At 48.8% G+C, this 22,800-nt stretch overlaps 1 protein-coding gene across 3 annotated transcripts in view; it reads left to right on the top strand.

The window, feature by feature from the left end:
- Positions 1 to 5,304: 5,304 nt before the first annotated feature.
- LOC144104080 (TNF receptor-associated factor 6-like) overlaps positions 5,305 to 22,800 on the top strand; it is a 46,151-nt gene continuing 28,655 nt past the window's right edge. Inside the window, exon 1 of one of the 3 annotated variants that reach the window (XM_077636877.1) lies at positions 5,305 to 5,463. In XM_077636877.1, coding sequence (XP_077493003.1) covers positions 5,406 to 5,463 — 58 coding nt within the window. In that variant the 5' untranslated portion in view covers positions 5,305 to 5,405. Of the gene's footprint in view, positions 5,464 to 17,420; positions 17,926 to 22,800 lie in introns of those variants that run through there. The other 2 variants (XM_077636875.1, XM_077636876.1) reach the window with 2 other exon arrangements.

The raw sequence follows: 22,800 nt of genomic DNA, 5'->3' as shown, positions 1-22,800 counted from the left end.
CCTAGAACCGGTTCTGAAAGCATGAAGCATCACTTCGACGGCCATGTACTTTGAAAACATCGCGTTACGTGTGCGTGGGGGTGATTACCTGCGGGGATTATGGGCTGGGAGCACGGTCATTTTAAGTAAAACTTTCCGAAATATTTTTCTTGTTTCACAGAGTACCCATGGAGACTGCTGATAGCCAACAGTTGGCGACCGAGTGCTTTGAAGAAGATTGTGAGAAAGCATGCTGCAGACATTTAAACGATGCATGTTTTTAAAACGCCACAACAGATGTGTGTTGTGAAGCCGGACATACCCTCAAAAGGCGCTCTGTCCGCTGACTGCTTCTCCGAATTACGCAAGCTCCTCGTGTCGTCTGACAATTCTACTGCGCACGCTATTCCCTCGCAAATACTTCCGTTCAAACGACAGCAAGGTTCAGATTGACGTCAGCCCTCAAAAAGCGCGATAAACGAACCGTGCACAGTAGCAGACGACTCACCATGATTACACGGAGCCTAGAGTGCCTAGATGCGCGCGCTCCATTGCCATTGCTCACAAAGGGGCGTGTTATGGATCTTTACTACTGTCCTCTACACGTTTAAAATAAAGGCTTGGCCACTGTAGCCTGCAGAGTCGATCATTCCTCTCAACGAATGCGCTCTACTCGTGGCTGCGTGCTGCTGCTTCTAGGACGCAGCTCAAAGCATCGCTAAGCAACAGAACACTTACGTACACAATAATGACCCTATATGAGAAGGAACATTACCGTTTCGAGAACAGAAACGGCAGAGAGGCTTACCCTTTCGTTGGTTTAACGTACGGGAAGGCGGCAGGTAGGGGAAATATCCGCACGGGACGAGGCAAAGAAGGAAAGGGCGCCGGTCTGTTCGAAGAACCTGTCTGTCGCACACACTGCCGGTGGGATGAGGTGGTGAAAGGGAAAATGGAAAGGATGAGTGATGAAAAGAAGGGGCTTGAGACGTGTGTCGCCGCCTGGAGGGAGATTGTTCGCCTGCCAGATAAGACTGCCCCGGTAAGGAGGGGGAGGAGCAAGATGAGGGAAGGCAGGGAGGTTAACCGGAAGAATAACCGGTTTGCTACCCGACACGTGGGGAAAAGGGTGTGGGGATAAAAAATGAAAGAGAAAGGAGAGTCACTATGAAAAGTCATCGTTGTAAAAGTCACAGCCTATCGTGGACGCCATCAGTCTTTAAAAAGCGGAGCAGTGCCTTGGACGCCTTCACCGCCGACTACCGCCGCGGCCAATGGCCGAGAATCTTCATTTCCGTCAGTGGGCGTGGATCTAGACGCTCCAGTGCACGGTATAGAGTCTGCCTTTCGGCGCTGTAGGCAGGGCATTCACAAAGGATGTGGGTATTGTCTCGTCACACCCGCAGATGGCACATGCAGGGCTGTCAGCCATACCTATTAAGAAGGAGTAGTGCTTGGTGAAAGCTACACCAAGCCACAGGCGACACAATAAAGTTGCTTCACATCGTGGTCTATAGGCCGGATGGAAGGCGGTGCTTAAGATCTGGGTCTAAGGCTTTTGAACGTGAATTGGAAAATTGGCCGCAATTCCACGCGGCAAGCGTGATGTCCCGCTCAAGAGCGCGAAGCCTGCCCGCTGCGTCTGATCTCGAAAAGGGGATCGACACAAAATCGCCATCCTGGTGAGCAGTTCGCGCGACCTCATCCGCGCGGTGATTGCCTGCTATGCGCTGTGCCCAGGTAGCCATTGGTAGAGAATGTCGTGCCCTTTATTTATGGCACAGTGATGTAGTTGTCGGATTTCCGCGACCAGTTGTTCATGGACTCCACGGCGAAGAGAAGCTTGTAAGCTTTGGAGGGCAGCTTTGGAATCGGTGAAAATAGACCACTGCTGAGGGCGCTGCTGATTGATGTGTTCAATGGCGACACGAAGAGCGGTGTGTTCTGCACACGTCGAAGAAGTCTTGTGAGCTGTCTTAACTCTAATTTATGTAGTCCTCGCGGGGATAATTACGGAGCCCGAAGAACTGGCTGGGTAAAAACTCCTCTTTTCTCGGAAGTTTGCGGGTTTGGCCTCCTTTCCCCATTATTGAGCAACCAGCGTGTCGCTTTTCGCTGCTGCATCGGTGTCGTGAAAAGTACAGGGGGGGGGGGGGGGGCACTGTCCGCTCTTCGTTTCACCGATCCAATAATCCGTGCCTAAACCTGGAAAAACGGGTGAGGAAAGAGTCAGATTTGGGGTACTCATGATGCCAATTGTGGCCTAAAAATGAAATAAATAAAATGAACAAAATGCAATGTTGCCTCGAAGTGCATGGAGTTCATAGAAGCACTTCTTTCCCACATCGGGATGGCTGTCATTTCCGCCCACGATAGATCGTGCGAAGGAGCATGAACTACGCTCTTTGCTACTGCATTTGGTCCTGCTTGAGGAGATGGTCTGAAAGGGGCTCTAATACAGAGTTGCGGCATGCCTGATATGTTAATTAAAGGACGTCGCATCGCGAATATCTTTAAGCAAGAATTTCTTTATGTGCTTTGTTAGAACCTGATCCGTTATCTGTAGTCAAAATACGAGTTTCAGCGTCTCCTCACCTTTCCCTCTATCTCTCGTCACTTTCTGCACTTTGCAAGGTCGGCGCTCCTCCGCCGGCCCCACCCCCAGGGGCGGAGCTTCCTGACCCGCCGGAGCTATGTACGCTGCTCACTGGCCACGACCTGGTAGCTGCGTGACGTCTGAAAAAATCTAATAGCCATCTCTGAACTGGTATACGCAGGGTGGTGCGACGGAGGAGGGTGCGAGCATGAAAAAGTCGTCGGAAAGGGCTCGCCAACTTTCGCGCATGATTGTGGGTTCTCTGCTGCGTGTAGAAGTACATTATTTGGTTCAGATGTTCATGATAACACAATGCAGCGATTGAGCGAGTTTATGTCCTCTCGTCGGAAGGTGTTTCAAGTCCCCTTTAAGGCAAGTCCGAAGCGACGGACACTGTATGAGGAGGAGGAATAAACTTCATTCTTCTCGGTGGGAGCAGCGTGGCTCATTCCGAACTTTTCTTTTGGTTTAGACCCCCACGGAGACAGCCGCCGCACAGGCGAGCCGGTTCTGTAGTACCAGTTCGCCTGAGGAAACGAATGTTTTAACAAGGAAAAGTCCGCGGAAACAACCCTCGAACATCGAGCCCTCCTCTTTTCAGCTCGTAAGGACCTGAAGTCACTGCCGTGTTTTCCGAAGGCGGTTGGCCAGAGACTGAGAGGTTGTTGAGTTCGCTGTAAGCTACATGTGGGGCTATAGTCTTGTGACTATTTTGAACGGCCAAGCATTTTTCTTTTTGGCTATTTTTGTTATCCCATTCTGTTCTTTGTGAGCCGGATCAGGCAGTCGCTAATTAGGGACGCTGGAGGAGGCCTCCCCCTCCACGACATCTAACCGCACATTGTCCTCATCTCTCCAGGCAGTAGTGAATATTTTGGCAACGCCATGGAGGAAAGAAAAGAACTCAGGGGAGGTGGTTACGTCACATCTTTTCATGCCGGCTCCACCCTGCGCCCCCCCCCCTCCCCCCTTCTTGGTCGCCGTCTTAGCGACTTGCGCAAGCGCAGCAGACAATGCAGCAGACGACACCGTTGCGCACAACGTTACCATCGGCTGCTCCGGCGGCCAAAGGCTCCCAGCAGTCGTTGCGAAAGCGCGCGACTTCCGACACACTTTCTGGCGTGCAGCTCGGATAGTTTTCCTTCCTCCACGAAGCAACTCCTCCATAAGTGACACCATCCAGGATCTCCCGCTTCCGACCTCGATTACCTTGGGACTTCAAGAAAGAGAGAGAGAGAGAGAGATCCCTATATAGCTACGTGCCTGAGCCGTTATTCGCGGTCGTCTGACTCCTTGTCTTTCTGTTCTCCGTGCCCCGATCCGCTAGTGGTTGCTCGCAAATAGATCTACTGGTTCGGTTAAATTCCCCACGTATATCCCTCTCTTTACTCCCTCTATTCAAAAAATGCCAAAGAGTTATTCAAGGTATGAGAAAATAATGAATGCTTTTAAATATTCGCAGGCGACATCATTTCCGTGACATTGTTTACAGCGTCGAAATGAAACAAAATAATAATGCTGAAAGAGAAATTATGGGGCCGATTAAATCACCTTGGGAGAGCAATGCGATAGTGGTGTGTTCCGGATCAATTGCGATTTTCCGAGAAAAAAAAAACGGTTTATGGGGGTTCAACATCGCAAAGCGACTCAGGCTATGAGGGTCGCTGTAGTGAAGGGCTCCGGATAATTTCGACCACCTGGGGTTCTTTAACGTGCAGTGACATTGCGCAGTACACGGGCCTCTAGAATTTTGCTCTCTATCAGAATTCGACCACCACGGTGCGATGTCAGTGCACGTTAAAGATCCCCAGGTGGTCGAAAATATTCCGGAGCCCTCCACTACGGACCTATTTGTTCCTCTCTTCTTTCACTCCGTCCTCTATCCCTTCCCTTACGGCGCGGTTCAGGTGTCCAACGATATATGAGACAGATACTGCGCCATTTCCTTTCCACCAAAAACCAATTATTATTATTATTCACCGCGGCCGGGATCGAACCCGCATCTTTCGGGTCAGCAGCCGAGCACCATAACCACTGAGCCACCGCGGCGGTTAGTGTTTGCGTTAATACTTGCTTTCGTCAATAATATCGCTTTTAGAACTGTACTGCTCAGCATTGCCGTCAAATGCCGCAATTTTTCAAAAGTTAACGGACAAGATGTCACCTATAAGTAAGAAACACGTGGAGATCTGTAGCTAGGGCATCTATAACGGAGATCACCCATACAATATGATAGTTGTTCACAACTGTGCTCGCATATTACGCGGCAATCTGTAATCAAATGTATCGTACTAAATAAGCAGGCTGTTTTTTATAAAATGAGACTTTTGAAACTTTCAACGCTGCTAACACCAAAGGGCCGAAGGGAAACTTGAACGACGTCCTTTTAGGAGACAACCCCTCTGTCGAGCGTTGCAACCACTGGTTGTCGCCGTGCCGCGTTGGAAGCGCATCATGGATACGTAGTTGAGTCACGCGTCTGTTTTCGTCTGCTACGCGCGCATAAGCAGACGTCGATGTGTCAAAACAAGCGCGCAGACGACGCGAGTAATAAAGAGGAGAAAAACACTAGCGGACGACCACCACTGCCTAAGCGTGCTGCGGCCCGATTTGACCATCGCCGTAAGCAGCGACTGGGAGAAAATGTATGCGCGGTCATCCGGTCGTGCTCAATGCCGACGACGTCGTCTTTGAAGCTGGTCCTCCCCTATCGCGGAGAGGTCGTGGACGGCGCCCATATAAACGTGTGCCCACCACCTGTGCGGAGCCGTGAAAATAAACCTGACGGCGTACGCCGAGTGCCATCAGGGACTTAGCGCATCGTGAGGCCATGCTTCGGCGGAGTACGGGACTTTCGCTTGTAGTACTACTGGTCGCCTGCGTCCACGGTAAGCCCCTAGTAGTTAAGTAATAGTAAGTTTGACGATATCCTGGTAGAGATAAATAAAAAAGGAATGTCCTTCAACGTTCAAGTCATGTAATGCGCAGAATGAACCGAGATAACTGGTGGGCTAATATGCAATTAAGCGAGTCGGTAAATGCAAATAACGCAGATAACCGGTGGCCCGCCAGGTTAACAGTCGATAGTGTACGCAATGTGTGGGAAGAAAATGTGGGAAGGAGAGGTGACCGAGTGTCATGTGGTTATATGAGATTAGCACATCTGTCGGGACAAGGCTGCAGCGGCTGGCGAAGGACAGGGTTGTGAACGCCGTTTGCTGCAACGATTAGTAGGGAGCGTCGGGTATTGCGTCTCATGAAGGTGAAATCGCGATGTCTTTAACCGCTGCATTGTCTAAACCCCGGTTCGAAACACGTGCATTCTTTTGGAGTCGTATTTTGCACATATATCTTGTAAGCCGTGACTTTCGTTACTGGCGACGACTGGAAAATATTTTGTCGGCATATACATCTTGGACAATGTCTTCTACTATCACAGCTGTTGCTAGTGCTTTGAGCATCCGCCTCGCACGCGGGAGGTGCGGGATTCGATCGCCAGTGCCGCCGGGTATCCACCGGTGAGGTCCCATGGCGTAGCGTTCGGCTTCTCTGGGGTGAAATTCCAGAGAAATGGGTCTGCGAGTCCACCTTGAGTAAACGAAAATACCCTCTGCCATGGCGGCCTTTGACTAAAAGCTGCCCTTGCGCTATAAAAATGCACCCTCAACAGATTCTTCTACTGCTACGCGTGTAAGACAGGGCAGTCTGCGCATTTACAAATTATGGACCAGTCATCAGGCTGGACGTTGAAGCTAGTGGCTATCAAAACATTCGCCGCAGATAGGACTGTATAGTTATAGTTCTGGGACAGAGTATTTGAAAAAAAAAAAACGGCTTACGCAACTGGGCGACGTTCAGATCTTCTGTAGAACATCCACAGGTGCAGACGGAGTAGTGAGCGCGCGCGGTGAGACTTCAGCACTGAACTTTTCATTGCGACTGAGCTACACAGGATCACTCGCGCGAGGGATCGAACTTGCATAGAATATGCGCGGGCACGCTTCCAAGAGTGCCCGCCGCTTTCCGGCACTCATGTTCCTCGCGGCTTAAAGGTCTTCACATGCAGGTCTGGACATCCGGCGTTTTTTTTTTCCAACATAGCCAACCACCTCATCCTCTATACGCTGGTATGCCGACGTTCGCCGTGACGTCTCAGCGAACGGCATTCCATTGGCCCATCATTCTTACTGACGGGTAAAAGGCGGGAATAGCCAACGCGCTGATGTATAGTATACGGAATGACTTTCGTTTCGTTCTCGCGGTACACAAAAACAAGATTTTTTTTTTAGTCCCTTGTCACCCTGCACGCATGCTGCAGCGTGTCCTTTTCTTAGTGCTTTGCCATTGTGCGGCCTTCACCTCGTTCATATTTTTATTTTATTTTAGAGAGCTTCCCAGAAAGGGCTGCTTTCTGAGTAGCGCGTTCTGAGAGAGAGAGAGAGAAAGAGAGAGACTTTATTTGGGTGCTTTCAAGGGCTTGGCGTCTCGAGGCCTCCTTCCGTCTTCACTGCGCTGGCGACTTGAGGCCTCTTCTTAAGCAAGGCTGGGCCCCTATTCCAGGGCTCCACTGAGCCTAACTACCTCACCTGCGTGCTGCACTAAAGCCCTTTGGGCCGTGAGCTCGCAGCTGGTGAGCCGACTCTCCCATTGCTCCGCACTCGGGTTATTGTGTTGGTGGAATGTTTGGTTGCGTTTGCACTCCCATGTAATGTGGTAGAGTGTGGGTGTGGCCCCGCGCCAGGGGCAGGTATCTCTGTACTGCGTCGGGTACATTTTGTTTAGGATGTATAAATTTGGGAAGGAGTTTGTTTGCAGTCTGCGCGTGTGAGGGAGGATATACAGACATCCTAAACCTACACAGGGGGACGTGAGTTATACCCCTGTCACACGGGCATTTCGAGGGCCCTCGAACCGATAGTCGATCGACTCAAAGGCGATCGAGCGCTGCTACACGGGCAGTTTCAATGGCGATCGATCAATAGCCTATCGAGTCAACGGAGTAGCGCAGAACTCCATCGAGATTTCGAGGGCCTTCGAGCTCTGCCCAAGGTTGCTAGTGTTGCTCCGAGCGGCGCCAAGCGCACTTTCGTACACGACACATTCACGGTGAAAAAACATGAACAAACATTATTCGCATAAAATTTAATGTAAGCAGCCTGTAAAATTATTTTAAAATTATATTAGACTGGTTTTAAGCGCATTAAGCGCATTCATTTTGCGTTGCAGTCTTTGCGTTGCTTGCGTACTTAACGTTGACAACATGGCGGCACCCTGCCCGCCCGCTTCACAGCGATAACAGCTTCGTCGCTAATTCCTCAAAGCAATATCGTGTTCTAAGCTGTTGTATTCGCCTTCGATTTGCCCATTCTTACTCTCGCATAAAGTTTCAAGAGAAAAATAGCTCTTGTTTTTCAGATATCATGGCGATTTCCCCGGTCTTAAGCTTGACGAAGCAGAGCTCCGACGCAGCTGGACTGGCTTGGTTTTGGCTCGTCTTGTATTAAAGTGGCTACAGCAGTGTATGCATATGTACGTCGCGTACGTGCAACTGAAAGGGTTTTTAACGACTTTCGCGTATGCCTGTATTTCAGCATTTAGTATACATTTATCAACTATTTTTGTTATTTTTGCAAAATCCAAAGTAGCGATTGTGGCGCCACTCATCCGTGGCGTAAGACACGAGAACCATTTCAATGGCCATTGAGATTTGCCGTGTAGCAGCGGCGAGTTCGATGGCGATTGAGAATCTCGAAGACCCTCGACTCGAGGGTGATTGAAACTGGCCGTGTGACAGGGGTATTAAATACCCCCCACCGCATACAGCCCTGACGAAAGAGGAAGCGCGTTTTGAATAGCTCTGCTACTACCTGCATCCTGTTCTTGCATTTTTTATCATGGCTTTTGAATTGCCACGCCTTGCACTGTATTGCCGCTACTGCTTGGGCCACTTTTTGACCTGCAGTATAAATTAATATAAATAAGAAAGCTAACTGAATTGAATTAATGAGAAAAGAACACCAACCGAATTAAGATAACGCGACGTTTCGGAACCTGCTCAGTTCTTTCATCGGGTGTGAATTCGGACGAGTTGTAGGCTGGCTTTTTAAGCCCTTTAGAGAAAAATCACTGACGATTTAACCCTTGTAAATGCGTTATTATATGTGCGATAGCAGCTTTCCTCCCCTGTGAAACCCTGTCAGGCTACGAAGAGCTCCATATTACGCGGCAACGTCTTGAGCACGGTTTCTGCCTCCACCTGAACATTAACAATCGGCCCCTTGATCCCGTATTCTGGTCAGATTCGTAAAAGAGGTGGCGAACTTGCATGGACAGGATTCGGGGCGAGATCAGTCGTTCCGCAACCGGATTTAACGGAAGGAAATTTGTAAGTTTGCGAGGATGTACAGCCTCTGCCAAAAGTAACCAGGCTGCATGTTTCGCTTCTCATTCGAATAGTGGAGCCCTTACGGCTTCCCTAACGGTCAAAAAGTTCTTGGAAGGCGAGGACTAGGGTTCTCCCTACCATGCAGAGATTTACAGCTCCAATATACGACTGAGAAGCAAACCGTCTAGCCTGGTTACTTTTGGGAAAGACTGTACATAACCACTACTCACGGACTATAAATGAACCGTTTGCTGTCTCAAGGGAACCTTACAAGCTGTGAACACAGCAAAACCATTTACATAACTCACCTCGGGAATGGCTGTCTCTAACAGGCCAAACATGTTCTCAGTCACTGGAGTTAGGTCACGCTTGTGCCAGAGTCGGTCACACACAGAACACGCATGGCCATACAGACTGTCCAGGGAATCCCACTTGAAGATGTTTGTCGTGGCGGCGTGCTGCTGCTGTCTTTCCCCCGCTGTCGGCTTCCGTGGAGCCGCCAATCCAAGCAATCCTCTTCCAGTCGAAGGGCTCTGCAGTGTCCGAAGTTTCTTGACCTCTTATTTCGGCAGCGCCCTCTGCAGGAGTCTTCGTCATTCGTTTCTGCTTGTTGGTATAAGGGCATCCACTTGCAGTCGCTGCACTCTTTCTTCGGCAGCTCCAACTTGTTGTCTGGCACATGCCGTGTACCGCTTCTGCTTTTCGCTTGACCATTTGCGCAAAACCTGTAAGTCGTCTATTCTTTGCAAGACTTGTTTTCCAACCAAAAGGTATCACACCCAAAACACACACTCATATTCTTCGAGCGAATCAAAAGTCGGGATGGTCGCACTCTGCCTGCAGCATAGTCGGGCTCCGTGCGCTGCAGTTTGGCACGCGCGAGTGGCGCCACCTGGTTAACAGCGGTGGCGAAAGGCGGACGCAGCCAACGCAGCTCTCTGTTTCAGTTTGCAGTGAGCGAGGCGAGCGGTGAGGTGTTTCGTCAGAAGGCGAAAACAAACTTGGATAATTATGGGTGCTCTTCCTACTGCTGTGTTTACTCAATGTCATAACAGCTATAAAAACTCTGCAGTCAAAGTACCGAATATATTTGAATGCTTTTCTTGGACATCGTGCATGCTCGCTCATGCACAGAGGGTATGCTGGAAATGAGTGCACTGTGGAATTAAATTCATGAGAGTGAACTGGGAAAGGGTTCACATTGACTGGGGTGTTTCGAACGTGACATCATTGGTAGGAGCTGCTTTGCTTTATGTAGAGCGAAGGAATGCGTTCAGTCAGTCACAAGAAATGGTCTACGGTGAAGTTCTTGGAGCTGGCATCTGAAGTTTAATACCCCTGTCACACGGACACAGTAAAGGTACTTTGAACTAATGCTCCATTACTCTAAGGACGAACGCGCGCTGCCACACGGACGCGCCAAAGGACACCTAGCTCAAAGGAGCTTCGAAACAAGGCAGCTCGAGTTCGTCCTTTGAGGCTTCAAGGGAGTACTCTCTCTCCCAGCGAGTTAACAGCATAAATAAATTGAGAAAAGAAACGTTCAATTTTAATTTTATAAATTCACTTCACAAGATTAGTGGTGTTTTAAAATATAAAATCATTTGTTTTGTGGCAGTCTCACCACGCCATACTCTCGTTCCAGATATACGAGCGAGTTGGGCTCAGTGTGGCCAGCACTGTGATGTTATGCTCTGTACTTGGAAAAGCATGTCATTATTGCAGTTAAAATTGCGTTGCTTTAACATAATACGGTTATAAAACTAATTTACTAAAAAAAATGCGGCATTTCTGTATTTACATCTACAGTGAGGTTTGCAATTTTAATAACGCTTTTCGCCGATGAGGGCGCTAAAAACTTCTTGCGAAGGTCGTTCCGCGACCGTGTAGCACGGACGAACTCCCTTGAAGTAGTGCTCCTTTGGGAGCGTAAAGAGCATTAGTTCAAAGTGCCTTTAGAGTGCCCGTGTGACCGGGGTATAAGTCTTCGTTTGTTATGCTCATCTGAGGTTCAGCGTGTCAATTTTGTTTCTAATTTTTTTTCTTGCGTGTGTGTATGCAGTGGGAGCGACGTCGTACTTCTGAGAGTGCTTATGTCGTTTTTCACATTGTTTCACCTAAGATTTTGTGTATTTATTTGCATCATTTTATTTCCTTGAGTGGTTTAAAATTTTGTATATTTATTTATTGCAGTCATGAGATCTCAAATCCTGTTCTAGACAAATAAAAAGAAAAATAGAGAGTGGTTAAAATTTCTCTCTCTCTCTCTCTCTCTCTCTCTCTCTCTCTCTATATATATATATATATATATATATATATATATATATATATATATATATATATATATATATATATATATATATATATATTTCTTGGATTTCACAACATCACTAAACCCTCAATTTCGGGAATTAACCTTTTGATTTTAATCAAGTTTATCGTCCCAATGCAACGAAGACTATAAGGGGCGCCATAGTAGGAGGTTCCAGATAATTGCAACCACTTGGAGTTCTTTAACGTTCACTGATATCGCGCAGTACGCGGGCCTCTAGAATTTTGCCTTCACCGAAATGAGACCGCCGCAACCAGGATCGAGCACGAGTCATTTGGGTCAGCAGCTGAGCACCATAACCACTGAGCCACCGCGGCGGCCTTTCGATAGTTAAGTATTTACCAGAAGAGAAATACGACCAAAATAATTCATGTAGTTGGTGTCTTCATGAAATTCCTGAAATGAAAGTGACAGTGGAAGATACTTAGCAAGAAACCCAACGTCTTTTTGTATGCTTAGAGCTATGCTTCTCTGAGAGGAATACACAAAGTAAAGAAGTGTTGATCCTGAAGGATGTAGAGCACTATCATCTGATATATATGTGCAGTAAGTTTGCGTTTTTCGCATTTCTAGCCGACTATTCACATAGTCGATGTCACAGTGGATGTAAATTACATAGCTGATTTCATTATTTGGGTCAGAGCCTTGCTTCTCAAACTGTAAAGGTACTTAATCTCAATAAGCTCAACTGCGCTGCCAGATATTGCAGTGCCGTCGAGACTGCAACACAGTCATGGTTGCTCGGAATCGGTGATCAGCCCAACCTGAAAGCAATTGAAACTAAATGCAGCAGTGGTGGCATCAAGGCTTTTAATGCGTTGAAATCCGCAGAGAAGAAGGCGTTGGATTAGAATGGCATCGCGGTCAGTGCGCGTCTGCTATGCGGCGCAATGCCACCACGGCCAGTCTCGAGCGGGGCGCGCGCGCTCTCCCTTCGAGAGACCGGCCGTGACTGAGCGTCCGGTTAACGCGGCGAGTGCCACGAGGCGGCGCTGGCGATGTGGTCGCTGCTGGCGCCACCATACCAGCGCACGGAGCCCATAGACAGGAGCAGGAGGGATGCCGTCCTTTGTCGTTGTTCCTGGTTCCTGGTAAAGGTGCGGGTGGGGGTTGAAGGAAGGAAGTTAGGAGTGAGTGTGTTGCTCAGCAGGAAATTCTTAGAAAGTTTAGTATGAGGTAGCTCACTACTGCCAGCGCAGGAACAAAGGCCCATCTGCTTCTTTTTCCTGCCTAGCCTCTACTGCAGTGCTACAGAAGGTTGACTGCAATACCCTTTCCTATGCTGTACCATTGTACTCTTTCAAATACTCTCTCGGGGCCATCTTGAAGCAAACTAGCGACATTCCTGAGCTTACTCCGAAGGGAGAACTTGACTCTTTTCGTTTCCACAAAGAATGCGAGAGTGTTGTCTGGGAACGAGACTTTCTGTTTGGAAAACAATCCTTGCAGAGAAGTTGAGGTACAGATTCCTGCAAATGGTCCCTTGGCTATATCCGCGTTTACATGAATGCGACAGGAGTCGACTCCAGTCCCGCTTTTGAGGGAAAGTGCAGATTTTGAGAAAAGAAAAGCGTGACTCATCTTCAACTCTCTTCCTCGACATTTTTGCTCTTTCCCTCAAAAAGTGGAACTGAGTCGACTTCTATCGCATTCATGCAACCACTGCTTATATGATTGCAGGGTCTGTCGACTCGTGCTGTTCAGGGGTGTAGCCAGAGGGGAGGGGGTTGGGGGGGGGGGGGGCTTATGGGGCTTCAGTTCCCCGCGAAATTTTTTCGACACCGCTGACCAAAACAGCCACCGGCGCCGGAAGTAATTCTGGATTTTGTTACCTACAGCGTCTTTTTCAGACTAAAAAAGACATTTTGGCGCGAACATTGCTAACTCGGGTTAGATTTCGTGGCAACGCCCATGCACCTGGAGTCATGTAACGCAAGGGGCCCCATCCTGGCACAAACTTTCAAGGGCCTGCCGATGGCTCGCTGTTGCGACTAAAATTTCGGTGCAAATTACTCGCAATACATGACTGGTGACAGCTGCTGCTGCGCAGTGCACTGGAACGAAGGACAGCGTCATTGAGATTTTTCTCTGGCCTTTGGATATGTACAAAAATGTAAAGGTTCTTGAACGACAAGCATTCATTAAAATATTTGTCCTCTACTTGCTAATTTCATGGCCTTTACGTTTTTCATGTCAGCGGCATGCAATGCTTTGCTGGTTCCGAACCGATATAGTTCTAGACTTCGTGTGATATTTTCTTTACTTATTAAATACGCAAAAACATGGAAGCATTGGTATCAGTTATGTCTGCCACGAGTGAACGATAAGGGGATAGTTGGTATGACAGGATTACAAGACATAAAACTGAGCAGGGTACAAGGCACAGAAGAGAAGCAAACAGGAAGAGCTCGTCCCGTTTGCTTCTCTCCTGTGTCTTGCCCCCTGCTCAGTTTTATGTTTTGTAATCACGTCTGCCACGATTTTTAAGACATACGAATACATTATTTTATTTTAACATATTTCACTTGTCTAGACAGTGCGTAGCGTTATCTAATACACAATGGCATTGTCAATGGCAATGCAGCTATATTATTATTGCGTTTGATCCTTGCACAAACTCTATGAGGAGGCCGCGCTGCAACATATGAGCCCCCCCCCCCCCCTCACCCGATCAAAATTTCTGGCTACGCGACTGGTGCTGTTGTTGCCGGCTTTTACTTTGGTGTTTCACCAACGCAAGCAAACGCCGGAGCAATCCGCCAAAGAGAACTTGCGAACGGTGTCAAATCTCTTGTGGCGTGCCTCATTGGCAGGAAAGGAAAGATGAAACTTTGTGTCTTCAACGCGTGGGTACAGAAGCGCATTCCGTGGCAGAATATGAAGACGACGGGGACAAGACCAACAAGTTCACACAAAACAATCGACCCCTCTCTCAGCTACCCCTACGTCGCCCCTCGCAATTATAGGATCAGGCGGCTGGGGTGAAAGAGGCGCTCACAACAACAGGGAACACGCCGTGCGCGTGCCTGTGCTCACCGCTCCTCAGGCTTCATCCCGACACGGGCCTTCTTTCTCGCTAGCGACCCATGTAGTGCTGTCTCACTAAAGGAAAAGGTCAAAGGGCGCTGCCATGTTGGACAGTGGGCTGTGACATTGCCCCCTGACCCCCCCTGAACAGCTTTCAGGCCTGCACCCAAAATTTTGACGTCACATCCGGCAGGCTGACACTTGCAGAAGCCGCATCGCCAGCGACATGCCCTGCTGTTCTTTCTTTCACGCTCCCTGCGCCGCGCTGGTCGGTTGGTTGCAGCGGCGTGGTCGCGTTTGTCGTCTCTCGTCGTTGTTTTGCGGCAATTTTGTTTCCGTGTGCGATGTGCAGTGGATACGAAAATGCCGAACAAGTGTTGTGTGCCGGGGTGCACCGGCAATTACGATACAGGCAGGAAGATACAAGTGTTTTCTTTCCCAAAAGACGACGACACTTTCAAGAAGTGGTTACGCGCCATTCCAAGGAAGGACTTCGTGCCCACTTCGTACACTACGGTAAGTAATGTTTATGGTACAGTTATGTGCTCCTGGTTGCTTTTACTTAATCAGCACGTTTACTGTGATACTTCCGAAGCCCAGATAGCTTGATTGTGGCCACATTTCATTGCTGCAAACACGCTTATAGACCAAGGGGCTAGCATCATAGGCTCTTTTAATAAGTGGATTCGGAGATGTTTACGAAACGTTTGTACGTTTGTGCAGGTTTGCGCCGATCATTTCGACGCTTCATGCATCGAGACGACGACATCGCACACGGATCCAAGAACAGGAAATGTTCTTACAGTTCGATTGCCAGTACCGCGGTTGCGCCGTGGATCGGTGCCTGCCGTATTCCGAGCAACTTGGAACGGCAAAATGTGAAGCTGGTACTGCAGGTTTTTAATCCGCACGTTGCCACTGCCCTGGCTGCTCGTAGTGGTGAAGCTGATTTTCAACATGCGGCAGCAACAGCAGATTTCATCAAAATCATTCTTCGCTGGTGGAGTATTGTCAGCGTAAAAACGGCAAATAAAGGCTTCCATCATCGTACTGTTTACGAAGAACCCATGTCTTGCAGTACAGATGACCCAAAAGTAGCTTTTCTGAATGGTTTCATTACCTGGCTTGATGTCTCGGAATTTTATGGTCATGACACTGGGGTCCTTACCCAGGACACATTGAGTGCCCTAAGACTATCTGCTCAATCATTACTGGCATTGGCAAAGTACTGCATAAGTGAACTTCATTTTAAGTACGTCCTACTAGGGAAAGTTCAAACGGATCCTCTCGAGAGTCGTTTTGGACAGTACCGGCAAATGGCTGGTGGGCAGTACCACATATCTGTTCGACAGCTTTGTGAGACAGAGGGCAGGATTCCCCTTCAAAATTCCCTGCCAAAGATGAGCACTGATGACTTCAGAAACATCGAAGAGACAAACAGTGTCAGAGATGTAGGAACCTCCTTTAGTGTTCAAGTTGTAGACGCTGACCTTGATGCACTCAGAGAACAAATGCCAGTTATTGGTTATGTTGGCGGGTATTGTGCGCATGCTACAATGAAAGTTTTAAAGTGTGAAAGTTGCCGAGGCCACCTGGTTGTTACCGGAAGTGAGACGGAAATCGAAGAAGACACTCATTCCTTAATCGCACAACTGGACCGAGGTGGACTCAAGTTTCCCTCTGCCCTTGTGATTACAATAGTCATGTACACAGAGGTTGTAGTTACAAAGCTTGTGACACAAAATGCCTGCACAAAATTTCTCCATGGGCCCAATCAAAGGAATGTCCTTCGGCGGCTGACGCTTAACTCTCTACCGAGGCTTGAGGACATAGATGCATGTGAAAATGGGCATGCCTACGAGCTCCTTGTCACACTTGTTGCAAACTGTGCAGCAAACGTAATGCTTAACGACTTATTCAAACGAAGGAATGATCAACTTCATATTATAAAAGAACAGAAGGCAAAAAACAGAAAAGCCCAAATCTTTCTTGAAGAGTAATTTTCCATAACTTGTACACCACACATTTCATTACTTTAAATTGCACTTCAGGTATTTTATTGCAGTTTCCTCATGTGATTTCTTTGGCGAACTTCTGCCTGTTGTAGTGCAATGAGCCTTCTTTTGTTTGCGTCATGCATGCTTTCTAGCCCAGAGTTTAAATGACAGTTCTTTGTTTTTAATCTGAAATTTTAAAGTATTGTGGCAATTAAGTGCAAGGTTGTTGTATTTTTACTAAGCTGAACCTCAGACAGTGCCTGTTGTGGTAGGTGAATGACTTATTTGTCACGCCTTTTATCTCTATGTGCTCTTCTTGTGCAGTGTCTATTATTGTACTATTGTTGCAGTGTCTATTATGTATTATTGTATTAGTGCCTATATTATTGTGCAATGCAGTTTGTGCAGTGGATTCCTTGTGCATTCCTGTACTTGCAGCAGTGAAATAAGTGGTTCTTTGTGTCACTTATTTATTATAACCTAGTCCACAGTTTAGTCACAAGTGAGTTTAATGTACTGTAGATTCTTTGCATGTCTTCGACTCTACGAAGTAATATGCCGTGTTTTATGCCATTGAAGGGCGGCCACCTACTCTGAAAAATGGATGTAATAATATTTTCTTCTAACCTACAGTTAAGATGCGAGTATGGTTTTCGTTTTCTACCTCTTGGCATTGCAATGTGCTATGTTCTGCTTCTTCCCATTCATCTGAAACTCGTACCGTGCCACAGGGCCCACTTTAATATACAGATTGGTATTGTAACTGTGTGTATCTCTTACCGGTGCAACAACTTGTTTAGGCTGTCAGTTGTTTACGATTTTATAGCACGCAGTATAAAAGGCAACATCCGTCTACATTACAGCGCAATATCGTGTTCTGTCTGTCATGTATTTTGGCCGCGAACGATGTGTAGTCGTAAATATCTGTAAATATGCATACAGACAGAGTCTGCTGTGATAAATAAATATGTATAATTCTGTCCGTAATCTTAATTATTTGTCTTTGCCCTGATAAATCGCGCGGACCTGGCGGTTGACGAGGTTGTCTGTGACATCAGTTCCCGCGAGGCGAGCGCGCGGCAATCGCTCGCGGCCCTCAGCCGGCACGCAGTGACGTCGGTGACGTCGCGTCACGTGACGCGCAGGCCTGAAAGCTGTTCAAGGGGTAATGACTGAGCCGTGTTATCGCCAAGAGGCAGCCGAGGTCAGAGTCTAGAATCGCACCGATAGACAAGGTTGGAAGCAGAGATAAGAGCGTACTTTTGCGGGGTGCATTAGGCAGGCATTTCAGTTCCAAGCGGAGCAGACGGACGTGTTGAGCGATACGCCTCCTGGAAGCATGCTGTACACGCTTGTGGGGTTTTCCCCTGAATTGGACTGGCGGCCCCTACTCTTCGCCAAGCCTATTCCTCAGCACAGGGTATGCGGCGCCTGTGGTCTGGTGCGCAAGAAGACGGCGTTCCTTCCATGCATGCACGTGCTGTGCGAGTCCTGCTACGGGCAGTGCGCGCAGGAAGGCTCTCGCATCTGCCCCCTCGACGGCTGCGACTTCCAGGACGAGGACGTCGAGAGGAGGGAATGTCCCGCAGAGGAGGTGCTTCGAAGAGAGGTATGCGATAAGGGAAAGGAACTATAGACGCCTTGCGCTTCGGGTTTCTATTTGATTATGCGTTGGATGCTTTAACGTAAGGGCATGTAATGCGAAGGCGAGAATCACGGTAACAGAGTGGATTCCAAGAGAAGGCGAGCGTATAGCATAGGCAGGAGAAAGAAGCCGAGCAGGCCATGAACGAGACACGTACTAACAGTATTTATTTATTTTATTTATTGAATACTGCGGACATGCTCTGTGTCCAATCAGGAGAGGGAAATACATACAGGGGAAAAGCAAAGCAAATACAATAGTACCGAACAATATAGATGCCAAAAACACAATTGAAAATGCGGCTACAGCGCAGCTACTAAGCCAGCTGTGAAGATGTCAAGAATGATTAGAAAACAACGGAGAGTTCTGCAGTAGAGCATTCCATTCAGAAAGTGTTCTAGGAAAAAAAAAAAAAAACGTATGTATTTGTGCGTGCAAAAATAGGTTCCAGGCTAAGGGTATGCTTGTGGCGCGAGGCTCGCCTAGAATCACTAGCGATGTGACTTTTGAGTCGAATACCAAGTCGAGAAGTATGATGAATGAAGGAAATTGAGACGGGCATTTTTTCTTCTACCTGCAAGTTTCAGCATGGCGGAAGGAGAGTGTAGGCGCCTGTAACGGTTGAAAATAAAGCGAGCCGCAAGACGTTTCATTTTGTCTAGTTTTCGGGTGTCATCTGTAGAGTTGAGGTCCGTTACGATGCATGCATATTCGAGAATTGGCCTTACAATTGATTTATATGCCTTCAGTCTTAGGGCACTTATTTGAGCCGTGACGTTATTGTGACACTTGGATACTTACATTCTTTTACATCTCTGATGGCATTGTTATTTATGTTGTATGTAAAATTAGGTTGCGTAGTGTTTTTACTAATGCAGAGATAAACATTTGTCAAAGTTAATAACCATTTCCCACTTGTTGCACCATTTTGCTAATAATTGTAGATTTGCGTTCAAATTAAGCTGGTCAGACACAGATCTGATAGTATTAAATATAATACAATCATACGCAAACACGTTTACGGACACAGAGGGTTCGAGAGCTTCTGTGAGGTTGTTTATATAGATATTGGAGTACTGGACCCAAAACCGATCCCTAAGTAAAGCTCTAAGAATCGAGTGGTGGCTCCATTGATTTTGACAAACTGCTTTCGTTTTGATAAATATGACGTGACCCAATTGATTATTTGATCCGGAATGCCTATTAATTTCATTTTTGTTACTAGTTTATGATGAAGGACTCCATCAAAGGCTTTGGAATAATCTATAAAAAATCATGTCGACCAGGCCACCACAATGAAGCACTTTGGCAAGTTTTTTTTGAAGCTGTTTATTGCCTCAGGGCATAAAAACTATGAAATTAGAGATGAGTAAGATGCTTAAATAAATGAAAAAAGGTTGGCTGATCTGATGAAATCAAGAAGCGAACGATGATATGGACCCTGTGTACAGGCAATATAGGAATCCGGATTGTCCGGTGAGAGACCCACTGCCGCCAGGTGCCGAATTCTCGTCGGCTTCAGCGCCGGGCAAACCCACAACAGGTGGTGGATATCCGCCTCACAGTCTCTGTTCTTGCAGACTGGACACCCGGGGCGGGGATATAAATCTTTGCAAATGCGGCCACTTGCGTGTCACAGCTAGAGTTAGGGCAACCCCGACCCGTATCCTACGAAGCGCAACCTCCTCTGCGCGGGTTAGACCACGGTGGAGGGTTACCGCACATTGAGGGATTAGAGAACGTGTGCGGCGCGGGAGGTGTTCCTTTCTTGTTAAGAGGAGGGTGGTGTCATCCAGAGTGAGGACTCGAGGCAAAGGCGAGGTTGGGGTCGAAAGGCGGGTCGCAGAATCTGCGCGGCTTTGAAGCTCATGCGCCGTCTGACTGGGTGGCAGTAAGCAAATGTCCTTCAGTCATCCCGGCAGCTGGACTGGGCTCCGAGCTAGGCCTAGAGCCACCGGTGACGCGCTGGCAGAGGTGCCTTCGCCGGCGTCGGTCCCTGCTCCCGGTCCATCAGCGGCAGCGCACATCCTGCCTTCTCCAAATGCACCCCAGCCCGTGAGCGATCTGCCCTCTGGGCGGGACTCTGCAATGGCTGCCCAGCCTCCACTGCTGGATGGGGCTTCAACCGTGCAGCGTGAGGAGGAGAGCTCTCCAATGGACCTGTCTTCAGCACCTCCATCCGTGCCACCGGCTTACTGAAGTTCTCAAAAACGCCCATCAGAGGACACTGCACAGGACTCGTCTTCTGCAAACTGCAGCTCACAAGGAAAGCGTTCCTGCCCAGCGTATGCCAACCAGGTGGCTGTGCCGACATCGGGATCGGTATCGTATAAAGTGGCCATTAAAGCTCTGGCAGCCAAAAGCCTGACAGACATTCCCAACAGGATTCTTCAGGCGAACCTGGAGGAGTACCTTGGGACCAAAGGTTTTCGTGGCTTCACGTCTAGGACGAAACCTAATACCATCGCTGTGTGGCTCCCGACTTTGGCTGCTGTCGAGCGTCTGCAAGCGCTCAAGTGCATATCGATTACAAGCGAGATCTCGGTGCCGGTCCAGGTGTACGTAGTAGAAGGTTCGTACCTACAACGCTGTGTTGTTTACAACGTCGACGTTGCCGAAGACCAGACGACCCTCCAGCATGAGTTGTACTGTCCAACCCACCGTGTCATCTAAGCGCGGTATATGGGAAAGGGGCGCTCGTGTGTCGTCACACTACAAGGCCCACCAACTCTCCCAGAACGACTTTACTACTATGGCTGTATTCTGCGGCCTCGCCCTTACAAACCGAGTGCTGTCTATTGCTACAGCTGTTTCAGACCTGGCCACATGCGCCGATCATGCCCTTTTGCAACGCAAGATGAGGCTCGGCCACAAGGCACACAGTCTTACAGGTGCGGACTTTTGCAAGACTGATGACCACGAGATCACCTCTCCAACTTGCCCAACAAAACAGAAAGCAACTGAGAAGGTTCGGCGTGGGATCCGCAAGCAAGTGCCTCCGAATGAAAACAGAGCCCCGATACAGACATACAACAGGTTTGCGGCTCTTCAGTGGGATGAAGACGACTGGCCGGAGCTCTCTGAGCCCAATCCACCTGCAGCCCCTGCCCAGCAGTCGTACAGTGATAAAGTGCGCAAGGATCGCCGTCGCTTTCAAGCCACACAAAAGCACAGCATACTGGAACCTCTGCGTGAGGACATGGCAGCAGTTGACGACCAAATTGCACGCCTTTTAGCCGAGGTCTCTAAGCTACGGCAACGCCGTGAACTGCTTGCTCGCCGTAGACAACCAGCGGAATCCCACTCCACACCAATCAACGCTGCAGCGCCTTCGATTACGCCCAGACCTAATGCGTTTTTCGCCGACTCTACCAGGTCTTCTGCAGCACTGCAGGATAACTCAACAACATCCCTCCTCCGATTTATGGTAAGCCGGTTATCTAACCTGACATCAGTTCTGTTACAACGCTTGGAAGCCTAATCGAAAATGGCGAGTACACGTAGTTCTGGTGTGCTCCAATGGAACTGCAGAGGCATCTCCACAAAGCTGGGAGAGCTCAAGTCTCGACTTCGCATGAACAAGCTCCAGGTGTGGGCCCTGCTACTGCAGTAGACCAATGCGTTGCCATCCATTCCGGGCTTTAATGGATACATGTCTCCTTCCATGAACGACCGTCGTGTGCATACTGATTCCCCTCCGGGAAAGGCAACGGTGTACGTTGATGCGCTTTTTCCTCAAGTTCGCCTCTCTCTAGAAAACTGGTGCACCTCATATCAAGAGGTAGTCGCACTGGCTATGAAGCTTCCCAAGGCAACTGTTGTGGTCGTGTCATAATATGTAAGACCCGCCGGTGGAGCTCCCTCCCGCATTAATCTGGGGTGGTTACTAACCACGACGACAGCACCCAGGGTGGCCTATTGTAGTCGGTGGTGGCTTTAACGCCCCTCATCCGGACTGGGGGTACCCCACTTCAAGCCCCCGTGGTAGGCGTGTGCGGGACGCATTCGCGGATGCGATGTTTGTTTTACTCAACCATCCAGATTCAGAAATGCGGACTGTGCGCCATGCTCGCAGTCCGACATATGCTCCGGACCTTACGTGGTGGTCAGGACCCGGGACTCCATCGTGGCGCCTGGAGCCAGACTGCTGGGGTAGTGAGCACCATCCTATCATCATCGGTCTCCATTCATCAAGGGCCCGCCGATTACGCCGTAGGTGTTCTGTGGTCAACTGGGACGCGTTTCGCACCACAGTCGAAGATCTCTCTCTGCAATCATCTACACTACTTGTGGACTGCATAAAAACTGCGCTGAATAAGGCTAGTGCTGTCACCTGGACGGACGTGGATCGCCCGACACCTGATGTGGGTCTGCTTAACCTGTGGGCTGCTCGCCGACAAGCGGAGATGGCAGCTTCACGAGATCCGACTTCTGCGCAAGCACGGACAAAGCTGAATTACCTTACTTCCAAGGCTCGCAGATATGAACACGATCTGTCGCGACGGCAGTGGCATGCGTGGTGTGAGCAGTTCTCGACAAAGTCATCGAATGCTGCTCTCTGGCGAACGTTTCGTGCAATGGAACGTGGTTCCCATCGTCCTGACGCAGCGGCCACAGCATGCTTCGCAGCTAACTTAGCTCCGGATGATTTCGCCAGAGGCAGCGCGGAAGTTTTTCCCCAAGTATGATGTGTTGCCTCCAAGGGTCATAGGAGCCCCCTTGGCTGCAATTACAGCATATGTCGATAAGCTCCCATCTACAGCCGACGCCAAGGGAATTGCAAGCTCATTTTCAATGCCCGAGTTGCTTGCTGCAATAGACGAGGCCCGTCGGAAGACT

This window comes from Amblyomma americanum, chromosome 9 (genome assembly GCF_052857255.1).
Source record: "Amblyomma americanum isolate KBUSLIRL-KWMA chromosome 9, ASM5285725v1, whole genome shotgun sequence".
In the NCBI taxonomy this organism is placed as follows: domain Eukaryota; kingdom Metazoa; phylum Arthropoda; class Arachnida; order Ixodida; family Ixodidae; genus Amblyomma; species Amblyomma americanum.
Note: the sequence above shows the minus strand (reverse complement) of the source record. Positions and strands in the feature narration are given on the sequence as shown.